Source organism: Plecotus auritus, assembly GCF_963455305.1.
Source record: "Plecotus auritus genome assembly, chromosome: 5".
In the NCBI taxonomy this organism is placed as follows: Eukaryota; Metazoa; Chordata; class Mammalia; order Chiroptera; family Vespertilionidae; genus Plecotus; species Plecotus auritus.
Window position 1 is genome coordinate 95,163,601 of NC_137776.1, and position 13,608 is coordinate 95,177,208.

Here is a 13,608-nt window from a genome sequence, read left to right on the forward strand (position 1 = left end):
CATACATTTGTACATTCTCCTGAAAGACAACATACTAATACCTGTCAATATCCCCAAAAAGTCATTCATTGTTTCCCATGAACCTTATTCTGAAGAATTCATCCTAAAACAGTAACAGAGCGACAGCCAAGATTTATGGTGAAGAGACTTCATAAACTCATTATTTATAACAGCAAAATTTCACAACTACCAATATTTCCAATAATAATAGATTAGTTAAGTCAAATATGGTATATTTAATGCTATGGCATATAGTGCAGTCATTAAAATCATACTGTCCAAGAATGCTAGTGATATGCTGATATGTGAAAACCGCTGGCTAAATAGCATAGGCAGTGTGGTCCTGGTTTTGTTAAAAATTGCTGCAAATAGAACTACTGGAATGACATTGAATGATAGAATCACAGATTATTATTGTTTTCTCTTATACAGACTACTGGAATTTTCAGTTTCTGAAAAGAAAATGTACAACATTCATAATTGATTTTTAAAGCTAACAAACTGTTTAAACTTTGACAAGGATAGGAAAGAAATGTTTCATTCCTTTCCACTTCCTGCTCTTATTGCGCAAAGCAGAAGCTCCCAGGTCCCGAGTTTGCCCAGGGCATTTGTAGAAAAGCCCTCACAGACAGGACAAGTAAGCTGCTCTGTGCTCACTCAGGAACCAAACCAAGACTAAAAAAAAGACAGTTTTCATGATTGCAACTGAACTTGCAAAAGACCCAGTTGTAAAAAATAGCTAATAGTACACACTACCTGTACTGAATAACTACAGTGTGTCAGGCACTTTAAATATATAATTTCCAATTCTCACAAGAGTCCTGGAGACCAAATTTTACTGTCCTCAGGTTAGAGAAGCTAAAACAGAAAGTCAGAAGCTACCCAAGGTCCTGTGGCTACTTGGGGGTGGAGCCAAAATTCAGAAGGAGGTATCAGGCGCCCAGGCTGAGCTCCATCCTCTCTCCATGCTTCCAAAGCCAGCCCTGCCCTGCTCTGGAATCCCCTCCAGGTGCAATTACCTGGGCAAGGTTCCATTTTCTGCTGTTGAATTCATTCATTATTTCTTCCTTTGCACACAAATGCTTATAGCAGCATTGTTCATAACACCTCCAAAGTGGAAACAACTCAAATGTCCATCAACTGGTTAATGGATAAACAAATGTGGTGCCTCCATACAATGGAATATCATTCAGCCATAAAAATGTACTCACACATGCTACAACATAGATGAACACTGAAAACATTTTTTGAGATAAAATTCACATACCATACAATCCATTATTTTAAACATACAATGCAATGATTTTTAATATAGTCATTGAGTTAGGCAACCATTACAATGATTACTTTTAAACCATTTTATAACCCCCAAAAGAAATGTTGTAATATGTAGCTATCTACCCACACCTCCAGCGCTAGTCAGTCTACTTTCTATCCCCATGGATTTGCCTATTCTCTGGACATTTCATTTAAATGAAACCATGAATTGTTTCCTTTGGTGACTGGCTTCTTTTGCTTAGCATAATGTTTTCAGGGTTCATCCCCAGCACCAAAAATGCTACCAGACATTACTAAAAGTCCCCTAAATGGGGATGGGGTAATGGTGAGAAGAGTTAGAAGCAGGATTAGGCAGGCAGGGTAAGGGGTGGAAGAAGGAGGAAGCATGGATGTGACAGTTGGAGTTGAAATCACAAAATGTTTTGCAGTAAAACAGGATGTCAGAAAACAGATATTTTGAGACAAGGATCTTTTACTTGCAAGTGCAAAATAAAATGTTGCAAAAGGCCAGGAACCAATCAGGGAATCGACACAGACAAAGAGCAGGCCTTTAGCAGATATAAGGGGAAGAGCAGAATGCTTTAATGGCAATCCTTTGGGTCCCCTTCCCGAGGGGGGAAGCCTGTGTTTGCCTGCAGTAAACTGCTAACTTTATTGAACTCTTCCGGTCCGTGGCTTCATTCCTTGATTCTCTGAGACATAACCCTGGGAAGAATTCCTGCTCGCTGGTCCTGGTATCAATGGAAGGTTGGGATGGGTGGAAATGGAGAACTTCCCTTGGTTTAGAACCAGTGGATTAAAAGAATAAACTTGAGGTGGCAGGTCCTTGGCACTTGTGCTACCCCCCCCCACCCCCGTCACTTTTTCAGCCAAATCCCTAACAGTTCAGCGTCTCTCTTTATGGTTTGAAGACAGAACGTGGGACAGGAGTGGCTGTCCAAAAACCTCTAAGCATCAGTCCTTACAGGACATGTGGACATGCAAGGCTGCAGCCCAGGCCAAGGCAGAGCCCCTGAGGACCCTACTTTCAACCCCAGGAAAAAATTGAGACAACTTTCTTTGATGCGTTTATTCACCCATTACCTCTGGCTCAAGGCCCTGCCACTTATAATTGCTAGCAATTTAGACAAATTTCTTAATCTCTCTATACCTGCTTTCTCATCTGTAACAGAGCAACAGAATTGCCTGGCTTGACATGAAAGTGTCTAGTCTTTATCTTCCACAGAAAACACAATGCAGCTGTTTTGTTTTTTTCCATATCCTGTCATAACTACCTTTATTTCATAGTTCAAAGATAGTTTCAATTTTTGAGAGAACTAAGTGGGTTTATATAAATAACTGAATAAAGCAGTTTTAAAATGTCAATTACATTATTTAAGAACATTTCATAGTTATTGGTACCATTATGCTACAATCTAGATCATGGGTCCCGTGTTTCTTGGAAAGCATTTGTCTATAATTATAAAATTCTATTAACCCTTTCCTACATACATTAGATTGAAGTCACACATTTCTTAAATTCCATATCCCACTTTTATTGTATCCCTTAGCAGTGCAGCTGTGATTTTTATGATGGGCTCCCTCTTTCCAGTCTCTGACCTCTTTCTGCTTCAGAGCTCCTTGTTAGATTGAACTAACAAGCAGCTATTGTCAATTTCACAGCACAAAGTCTCTCCAGTCAGTCATGGAGCCCAGAGAAGGAAACACACTGCTTATCTTGACAATCCATGCCTTCTGAAATTAAGTTTCCACCTGTACTCTCAATCTTATTTTCAATATTCCTGCATAAATTCACTACTCTAGTGGTGCTAGTGTATTCAGTATTCTCCATTTGAATGCACTTAATCGATTGCTGCTTCCACGCACAGCCTTATGTGGCCCTCCCAGCTCTCCACTATCCAATTCCTCTCCCTGTCACCCAGTGCCCAGCTTTTGTCCTAATGCTTCCTTTCCCAAACTATAGAACCAGGAAGCATAAATACACGTACACACACACACACACATGCACACACACATATATTTTTTTACTTTCTGTTGCTGTCACCTTGCATAGCAAAGGGCACACAAAAAGTGCTGAAAGACGGAATGAGTAAGTTATAAACCATGAAATGAATGAAGCAGATTTTCCCTGACCAGACCAGCATCTAGTGATTCCTCCTTCAAAATCTTGTAGAAGCTGCTGTTTAATCTGCTAGTATATTCAGTTCATATTTTGTGCTGCCTTATACTGTTCATTAATAGCTCATCTCTATAAGCCTTATCTCCCAAGGCAATTGCAGGTTCCTGGGGGTCAGAGTCCAAGCCAGGGTTTGGTGTTTGACCCCAGCATTCACAGGCACACTGTGCCTCTCCACACGCTCAGTGATTGCCTGAGCATCACACCAGCGGAGTTCCACTGCCCAGTGTCCTCGGCAGAGCCCCCTCGAGCATGGGCCATAACTCACAGGTAAACCTTCCCTAGCTGGGAAAGCTGGGAGGCTCACCTGTCACAGTAACCTGAACCCTCAAAACCCTAGGTCAGCACAGGAGGGCCAAACAGCCGGGCTGCCATCCGCTAGAGTCAGACAGGAAAGGAGAATGCTTGTGCTGGTGGTGAGGGCGACGTCAATGTCAGCTCAAATGTCTATGTGACAAATATGTAGCTCAACTCAGAGACGGATAGTTCCCCGTCACCTTCGGGACAGAGCCCAAAAGCCTTGTCCCTGACCAAAATGGGGCTGCATCCTTTGTCTGCCCGCCCTTGCTCCTCCCATTTCTCTCCATTTGGAGAGCATCTGTCTGTTCTTCTCTGTTTGGCCAAATTCTGTTCAGTTTTGAAAACCAAGCTGTGTCTTTCTCACCCCTAGGAATCCTTCCCTTTCTCACCCTTCCAGGAGCCTCTCCTCTGAGCTCCCACCCACACACCTGAGCTCCTGGAGGGCACACCTCCATCCTCAGGTCTGAGTACAGCACCAGCACAATGTAGACACAGCAACAGCCTCCTGAATTAAATGGAGGCAAAGTGAATTATATGAGAAAATCATGAAAGTAGGAACTATGGAAGATCACAGGAGGTGATAGCAGATTTGACTATTCGATTATTCTGCCGTACTAATAAAAATCTAGATGCTTCTGTTGTTCTTTTCAGTAAGTGGTGAAGAACAAAGAGTAAGTTTAAAAAAGTGCTTGTATTGGGGTCATTACTCAGACCTGAAAAAGCTAAAGATGCCAAAGACATCACTACCTTGGTGAACCTTCCCAGGCTTTGCTTGATATCTTGAAGCTGGACAGCTTGTGGTGACAACCATAGCCTCATGGCCGCCTATTGTTTTACCCTTGCTAATGGGATTTTCTCACCAACACTGTCTTAGCTAAAGCACGGATACATTACTGACAACTGAATTGAAGCAGAGGATGAAGTTCACAAAGTTATCATTGTTTACTTGATGTGCAGATGGTGACTAGTTACAAATGGCTTATATGAAAAAGGGCACTATTTGGGGATCAGCACTATTGACTGCAGGGCTTCAGACTAAAACCATCTGGCCACTAGTATTAATCAGGGTTTGTACTTCTATCCTTCACGATGCAGCTCTCCCAGCTCTGGCCTTTCCCTAATTAATGTTTTCCCTGACTGTAGCTCATTCCTGGGTTTGACACATTTTGCAGCATGTAATTATTGTAACATGAATGTTTGTTAAAAATCACTATTAATTCCCTTTTTCACTGTTACAAATTTTATCTTTTAGAAATGTTTTGGAGGTCAGTTCTATTAGTGAATTCCTTCAGACAGTTGCTCACACATGTGGAAAATAGTTGTTGAAGACCAGTAAGGTGTTCCACTAGGCCTTGGGCAAACAGTGGTTAGCAAGGCAGGCTGAGCTCCTGTCTCCATGGACCTGTGAAATCTGGTGGTGAGAGGAGCCTTGGGCAACCAACTATAAACATATTATTAATACCCATTGTTATGGGCTGAATTGTGCCCACCCCCGAATGCACATGCTGACGTCCTAACCCCCAATGCCAAAGAATGTGCCTGTATTTGGAAACAGGACCTTTAAGAGGTAATTAAGGTAAAACGAGTTCATATGAGCGGACTCATATCCAATATGTTCAGTGTTCTTGCAAGAAGAGGATATTAGGAAACAAATGGGCACAGAGGGAAGGCACAAGGAGAAGACGGCCACCTACAAGCCCAGAGAGAGCCCTGAGGAGAAATCAACCCTAATGACACCTTGATCTTGAAATCCTATACTCAAGAACTGGGGGACAATAAATTTCTAAGACACCTAATCTGCAGTATTTTGTATGGCAGTCCTAGCAAACGAATGCATACAAATATACACATACTTAGGTTCAATGCTACAAAGAAAAATATCTAGGAGACTGGATAACAGGGCATCTGGCCTGCTATTGGAAGGCTTCATGAAAGAATAACAGTTGATATAAATTCTAAAGGATAAGTGGGATCCTGTTGACCATAGCTGTAGAATGACTTATTTAATTTAAACACAAGAATCACCAAATAGATATCTTTTATAGCTGCTGATTAAGGTTATTTTATTAGAATTCCATCACCTCTTCAGCTGGAGAAAGAACAAGTCAGACGCAGCAGTCTACTAAGTATAGAAAATTAACTACTGATTAGAATGGATTGCTTCATTGTTATTTTTGAAAAGCCTTCTCATTCTTATTATTCAAGGAACTAGAGCAATACTGAGAAATTATAATGTGGTTGAGGAAATATGATGAAGACCATTGCTTGTTCCTACTGAGCTAAGATGGCCTTTTCAATAAGCCACTTACTTGCCTCAACTGAAAACTTCTCCATGGCACCTGGTTGATCTCTGGATCTTTGTGAGTTGTGTTTCCTTTTGTGCAGGAATTCTGTGCCTGGTGATGGGCCTCACCTTCCTATAATCATTAGTGGTGCCAGCTGCTGGGCAGAGGTCCTGTCTGGAGGTTTGCTCTCCCACCTCTGGGTCCCATTACGTGGTTTCCAGACTCATTCCCAAATGCTGAGAATTCCACTCTGTGATGGAAGCCCTAGTGACATGAGAGCAGCATGCAGTAAAGCTGGAAAGCTCTGAATGGAATACTCTCTAATGAAAAACCAATAGTGGTTTCTCTGCCATTTGATTTTATTGCGCTTGTTCTGCATCCTGCAGTGACATAAACACATAAAAACTCTCATCTGTGAGTGTGTCCCGTGTTCAAAGACCATTATTATGTCTCTGTCTTATTTTCTCTCCACATAAAGCAGCTCGAGTATCTCTATTAATATAATTTGAATGCCTTTCATTTTCTGATAACCTCTCACCAACACTCTGCCCTGACTCTCCAAAGAAACAAACCAGGTGGTCTCCTTTACCTTTATAAAATTTCCCAAGTTTCAGTAATTCAGGTTGGTTTGGATAATACCAGACTCCATTCTAAGCATCGTCTTAAGAGTCTTTAAAACGACAGCTATTCCCTTCATTATGAAATAGAACATGGTACCTATTGTTCGATGAACAGGTGTGGATTGAGAGACAGAGTGCCCCATGGTACCTCAGGAGAAGCACTAAAGAGCTGAGATTTAAAATGCTTATAGTAGGAAAACCAGATGTTGGTTCATTAATTGGAGGTTTGCCTGAATGGCTGCTCTGAGTCATGAAGGGGGAAAGGGCAAGGCTCACCATGCGGTGGGACTCCTTGCAGGTACTCCCCCTACTCCTGTGCAGCCCCCAGGATTCCATATGGGGTTAGGGCGCAGGGGTGACCAGAGTGGGACAAGCCGCTCAATGGAGGCCAGAAGCTTTGGAAGCAGACAGCCTCCTCCTAGTGGCTGTGTCACAGAGTTCCCTTTAGTGCTTAGGTGATGCTCTTCCCACAGAATCAACATCGAGTCTTTAAAAAGGTCTTTAGAAAGTATGTCGCATACACAACATAAATGTTAGGGTGTGGGAGTGTGTGTGTGCACAGGTGTGTGTTGACATGTAGATATGTATGGTTTACTTTATAGCAGTATACAGCAGCCTGAGCTAAATGAGACCACAAGTCTGCCAAGACGACGCGTTCTCCCTCTGTGTCAATCCTCCTTCATGGAAGAATCTGGAAATGAGAGTACCACCAAGTAACAGAGCTGTTTTGGAAAAATTCAACTTTTGATCCTAAATAGCCTATTCTCCTAAATAGCCTATTGTACTTTTGTCTGTAAGTCTTCCCTCTAAAGCAGAATGTTTTTACATTTGAATTATTTAAGTAATTGACAATATGGATGGCTGCAAGATTTAGGGTAAAAACCATGGACCTGGGAATCCAGAGGGAAGGCCTGAGGGGGAACCCATCTTGGCCACTGTAAGTTAATTCTGATTCTCCGTTTGCTCCTGTGCTTGTTGGCAAACTGGTACCTGCTTCCTAGTGTTAGGAGTGGGGTTTTTCATTACCTGGCAGGTGCTAGCTCAAGGTCTGGTCTCAGGAGACCCATGGCATTGTTGATTATACTCCCACGTCACCTCTGGTGACATGGTGTCCTGGATTCTTTCCCCTCCTGTGCACATGTGTAAGGCTCTCAAGAAAGAAGATCACAGGAATAGAAAATAAAGGGAAAAAAAGGGAGACATTGCACTCTCATCCTTCACTGTTTGGAACATCGTCCCCCAGAGCAATGACGCTCAGTTCCCTTCTATTTTGAGGATGCGTTCAGCTTGCACTCCTCTCCCTGGACGCCATGCAGAAAGCCCCAAATAACCCCGGAGCCCATGCCCGTGGCACAGAGCTCTGGAGCAGATGTGGCTGAGCCTGGCGCCGGGTCCTGCCTGCCCCCCGGTCACCTGCTCATTGTGACAGAGGCACTGGGAGCACCGGGACCCTCCTGACACAAACCTGGAGAAGCTGGTCCCTATCCAACTGATAGAGTGCGGTGCTATTTCCCATTTCCTATGATGTGCCATGGTCCCTCAAAAACTACTGGGGCAATGGTCATTACTTTCCAGTTTCTTATGGGGATATTTTGTCTCTTATAAAGGCAATATTATCTCAAGTGCCTGGGAAATAAGTCTCCTCAAACATGTAAGGGAGAAGAAAGCTGTCTTCGTTTGTTTGTATTTTTGTTTTTTATCCCCTATGTAGAAAAATGCCAGCAGACACAAAAGCTCAATCCATTTCAAAGAAAAATTAAAGAAGCTCAATCTTTCCAAAATGGAGAGAAGAATCAAGCTTCGGAGATACACCTGAGGAACTCAGCACATTTTAAAACCCCATTTTACTTGTTTCTTAAGAGAGCTCTGAAATAACTGATCATTTCCCCTTCTGTGCCAGGTGCCTGGCAGCTTGGATCAGCCACTCTCTCACTCAGAAACACGCTTCCATGGGCTGACGTGTGCTTAATAACACTGGCCGCACCTGGGTGCTTCGGAGCAAGGGGCCGCCAGGGCTTGCGCTATATTAAAATTGCATTCTCGACCTGAGGCTGACAAGTCTCTGCACTCAAACATCTCACCAATTGGATAGAAATTGCTCAGTGCTAGTTTATGTTTTTCTACTTCAAATAAGGATAATTGAGGTTTAACTTTTATAACTGTGCACTTAAAAATATTATGTTTCTAAGTTATTAATTCATCACCCTTACAGGGAATCTTATAAATTTCATAAAAGTCCCATGACTGCACACATTCATGTAGCTTTTATGACTCTACGGAGTGAGGCCTTTTCTAGCTATAGGTCTTGAGTCAGTGTGGGAAGGAAAAACATTGCTCAATAGCTTCCTGGCACTGTGCTCGGGATTCTAGACATCATAGGCTTGTGATGTAGGAATTTGTTTTGTCTTCTATTTCAGGTAGACTCTCAGAGGGTCCCCACTGATTCCTGCATATTCTCTTGGATTAGGCAAGGGCTAGGCTTACTGACATGGTTCTAATGAATAGAACATGGCAAAGTGGTGGGAGGCCACTTCCAGGACTGGGTTCCATGGAGACCAGGCTCTGTCCCAGGTGCCCCCTCCCTCTGCCTGTGGTTCCCTATCTCTGGGTAAGTGTGCTATCAGCATGAGGCAGCCTCTGCAGAGGCCAAACAGATGGATGAGTGGCACATGACCTTCCGAGCCCACTCCATAGGGCAGGAGTGAGTGTGGAAGCAGACCCATCCCCAGTTGAACCTTGAGATGACTGTGCCCTTCAGCCAAGCTCACCCAGCCAAGGAGCCCGGGAGGCCTGACTCTTAGACACTGAGGCATGATGCTTACAATCACTGAATTTAGCTGTGAGTTGTCATGGAGCTATAGGTAACCAACACACTATCACTTATGTGTAAGACATTAAGAAGTTTACCAAGGGTTGAAGAATAGTAAGGAGAAGAGGTGCCTTTTTTTTTAATCCTCACCTGAGGATATTTTTTTCCCATTAATTTTCAGAGAGTGGAAGGCAGGGAGGGAGAGAGAGAGAAACATTGACATGACAGATAGACATCTGTTGGTTGTCTCCCTATCGAACCTGCAACCAAGGTATGTGCCCTTGACGGGGATCGAACCTGCGATGCTCTAATCACCAAGCCAAACCAGCCAGGGCGAGAGGTGCCTTTTGAACCTGTCTGATTCCAAGACTCAGGCAGTGCTGTGATCCCCAGGAGTTGGAGGGGTCTTTTTATTCTCTTATTGGCATCTGAGGCTCTCCCATATTCTGACCTAATCTTGATTATTAAGTAACATCCTTTACAATTTAACTTAAATTTCTCTAATTTATTTGGATAATAAAAAGCACAGCCTAGTGTGGAAAAGAAGTCATTTAAATACATAAAAATGCAATGTCGTGTAATATCCTGGATGAATGTTGGACCAGGGTACGTGAGGGAGGGGATCCAAATCACACTGTGTATCTAGGGGGGCTGATAAAGGGATGCTGACCCGGCAGCATGCCTCAGCCTTAACCCAAGGCCAGGCAGGTGGTCTGACCTCTGTAAGTACCGGCCAACTAAGTCGGCAACTCCTGTGGCAAGTCAGAGGTGCCAGTGAGGCAACAGGTGGAGAAGGCGTTTTGTTGAAGAAATGGCATGTTCTCAGATGGGCTCCATATTGCTATTCTTAGAATCAGTACCATGTCGCCATAGACAGTGAGTGTTCTCAGATGCCAACTATTTGAGGACAATTTTAAGTCTTGTCATAGCCAGATGCCATCTGTAGCAGCACTTCCTTAATAACTTAAAAATGTATATTTAGAAATATTTTTTAAAACTCACTAACTTTTACTTGAAATAGAATTAGGTGGCTGAAAATGTCGACTGTGGTGGGGCATATAGGGAAGCTACAGAATAAGGTCAGACAGATTCAGATGAAACTGGTGCCTCGCTGGTCGCCATGTGAGCTGGGAAGTTGCTTAGCCTCCAGCCTCCGGGACCCTTCGTTTCGTTGTCTATAAAGTGAAAACAGTGGCTTTCCTGAGCGAGCATGGTGACGATTCCATGGCATAGACCCTGTCACCTTGTCTGTGGAGACCATCAAAGTGCTGTGTGAACTGTCTCCATCTGCTCAATGGTGCCAGATGGGACTCTCATTCCCTCTTCCCCATCAAAGCGCTGAGGGATGGGGAGGCGCAGGGGCGTGCCCAGCTACAGCTGCTGCCCTTTGGGCGAACTGAGAGCCACTGTGAACACTGGTCAGCCCCCCGCCCTGGAGCTGGAGTCTGACGCTTTGGTCAGAACCTCAACACATGTGTTGATTTGGCTGAATCAGAAACCGAGAGGCAGTGAGCAGATGGTACCTGTGAGGATTTCCGCTGCCCGTCCTGTAGTTTTCTGAATCAGGAGCCTCAGGGTCCCGGCCTCCAGGCTCAGCAGCAGGGCCCCCGAGCCCTCCGACAGCTCAGTGGACAGAAGCAGCCCATCTTTGTTCCACGTTCGAAACTGGAAACCCACTGAGAGCCCATCGATGTTGGGGGTGCCAGGCAGCAGCAGGTAACTGCTGCTGGAGTTGACAAATGTGATGGGCACAATTTGTGGTTCGGAGCAGGAAAAAGTGACATTGCCCTGGAAAACAATAAAAATCAAACATATAAAAGCCATTTTTTTTATTCTGCAACCTGACAGCTGATATAAACCACCACCTGGAGCTGACCTTCATTCCAGGATCAGTCCATATTCAGCCACAAGATTTTAAAGGGAGAATGTGTCAGCTTTGTTCATATACACCTGCAAGATTGTTGCCATTCCTGTGTCAAGTTTCATGGTGCTGCCTGCAAAGTGTGCCATCCAGGACCTAGGAGGGCTTTGGGATGGCAAGCATCATTGTTTTTTAAAGAACCAGATATAAAAGTAATTACCTCCACTCACTGAACAAATGTATATTGTAAGTCAACTATGTGCCAAGCACAAGGATCACTTTTAAAGAGATACACCTGAAAAACTGATACAATGTGGAATGCGCTAAAGGAGAGATAGACACTAGCTCCAGGGGATTGTTAGAAGAACTCAGGGAACAAGCGAAGTTTTCACCAGAGAAGTGATGCTTCCCGGAGGAAGCGGGCGGGAGGGGGGGGGGGCGTGTGCCCTCTAGCCTCTTCAGCAAAATGCACATGGGTGTGCAAAGCTTCAGAGAAATTGCAAAATGGCATTCCGGGGAACTACAGATAACTTGACATTTCTAAACATTACGTGGGGCAGAGAGGGTCAGGGACATGAGGCAGTGTTTAAAAGCCCTTTTGTGCTTGCTAATGTTATCATCAAACTTAGAAGCAGCTGAATGCCTTTGGCCAGATTTTTAATTCATTAGGAATGTTTGCAGAGACACTGGCAGGGGAGGGTGGAATGTTAATGTGCATCCACTGGAACCAGAAAGAAGAAGAAGACGATTGTCGTCTGCACAAGTGAGACTGGTCCGCAGCTGTCTGCAATGACTAGAGTAAGTAAGCTTCTGCAGCGGGAAGTTACAGGGAAAAGGGATGTGCCCACCTGAGCCACGTGCAGGACTCACTTCTACTAGACGAATGAGGAGGGGGCAGGGTGCCTTATAAATTATGAAGAGGTGTTACATTATGAAAACCATTTGGAATTTTTATCTCAAACTCAATAGCCAACCATACGCTGTTTACCATCCCCATCATTCATCAATTTTAGACACAAACTAATCCCTACGACAATGCAGCACTTATCCAGGTACGTGTAACGCAAGCATGTCAAGCTCGCAGCCCACAGGCCACATGCCTTGTTTATGTGGCCCATGTTAGCCTTTGAGTTTGACATGCCTGGTGTAATGCAATATTTTCATCTAAATAGTCGTAGACGCATCAAGTTCCAGGCAAATCCTTCCTTCTGACGCCTGATGGTCAGTGCCACTTATGCAAGAGGCAGGTGTTTCTGCAAGGAGAGCACCTGGTGTGGCCAGCTGCTGCGTTCAATTTCCATACAGGTGTCAGGTAGCGGGCTTAGATACTAGTGCACTTCTGAGTTCCAGAGCAGGTGAACGGTTCAGCGCCAAACACCTCGGAATCGGGAAAAGCCTCCCTCCGTCCCAAGCATGCTCGTGATTGTCTTGTATTTCTGAAACCACGCGGCAGTCTCCACACAAACTTCTACCAAGTCTGTTTCCGGGGGTTCACTCCGCAAGCAGGCTGCCATGAGCACGTCCTTGCATTAATCCTTGGCTCTCATGCTTAGATGTTTTCTTCTCAGGAGGTTAGGTCCCCAGAAGGTAATTAATGAATCAAAGGGTAAAGTTCCTGCTATCTATCAAACACACCCGCTGTGCTGTCTGGAGGCTGAGCACTTCTGCACAGACCCCTTGCTTCTGCACCATCACCTGGCGTGGGTTTAAAGAATGCAAAAACCGGGCTTCCAAAAGGGAAGTGATTGCACAAAGCGCCCTCAGCAGACATGACCTGAGGTGGCAGCTTTAGCGTCCACCTCTGACACCTCCCTCTTGGGTGCTGGGTCCCACCATTTAAAAAGCTACCCACTTGATCATGGCATTTAATTGTTGTTTCAATGCGCTTTCGTTTGATTTCTGGTGGGTTTTCATTCAAGAATGAAACTATCCCCACTGCGGGCATATTCCTGGAGGCGGGCTCTCTTCCAGAAGAATCAAAATCACAAATGCCGCTCTGGAGGTCAAGCGAGGGCAGGAACTTTCTTCCCCTTTTCCTTCCTGAGGTCAGTTCCACCTCCTCTGGTGACAGACTCGCCAGAGCAAAGCTGCACCCCCAGTTTGAGGCTGTGCAGAGGGAATGGTTGGCTAGCAGTGATAGGCTATAGGCAGAGGCATGGGAGGTTATAGCGATGCCCCTCCTCCCTTCTCCCTGTGGGGCCAGGGACTTTTCTCTTACCCCATTAGTTCTCCCGGCTCATCCAATAATACAAATGGCATAAAGCAGACTAAAAGCAGCC

General features: G+C 44.5%; 1 protein-coding gene across 1 annotated transcript in view; it reads right to left on the minus strand.

The window, feature by feature from the left end:
* The window catches only part of CNTNAP5 (contactin associated protein family member 5), an 886,665-nt gene that overhangs the window by 393,955 nt on the left and 479,102 nt on the right, over window positions 1–13,608 (minus strand). Inside the window, exon 8 of the mRNA XM_080671382.1 lies at window positions 10,992–11,256. Within this exon, the coding sequence (XP_080527508.1) occupies window positions 10,992–11,256 (265 nt within the window). The remainder of the gene's footprint in view (window positions 1–10,991; window positions 11,257–13,608) is intronic.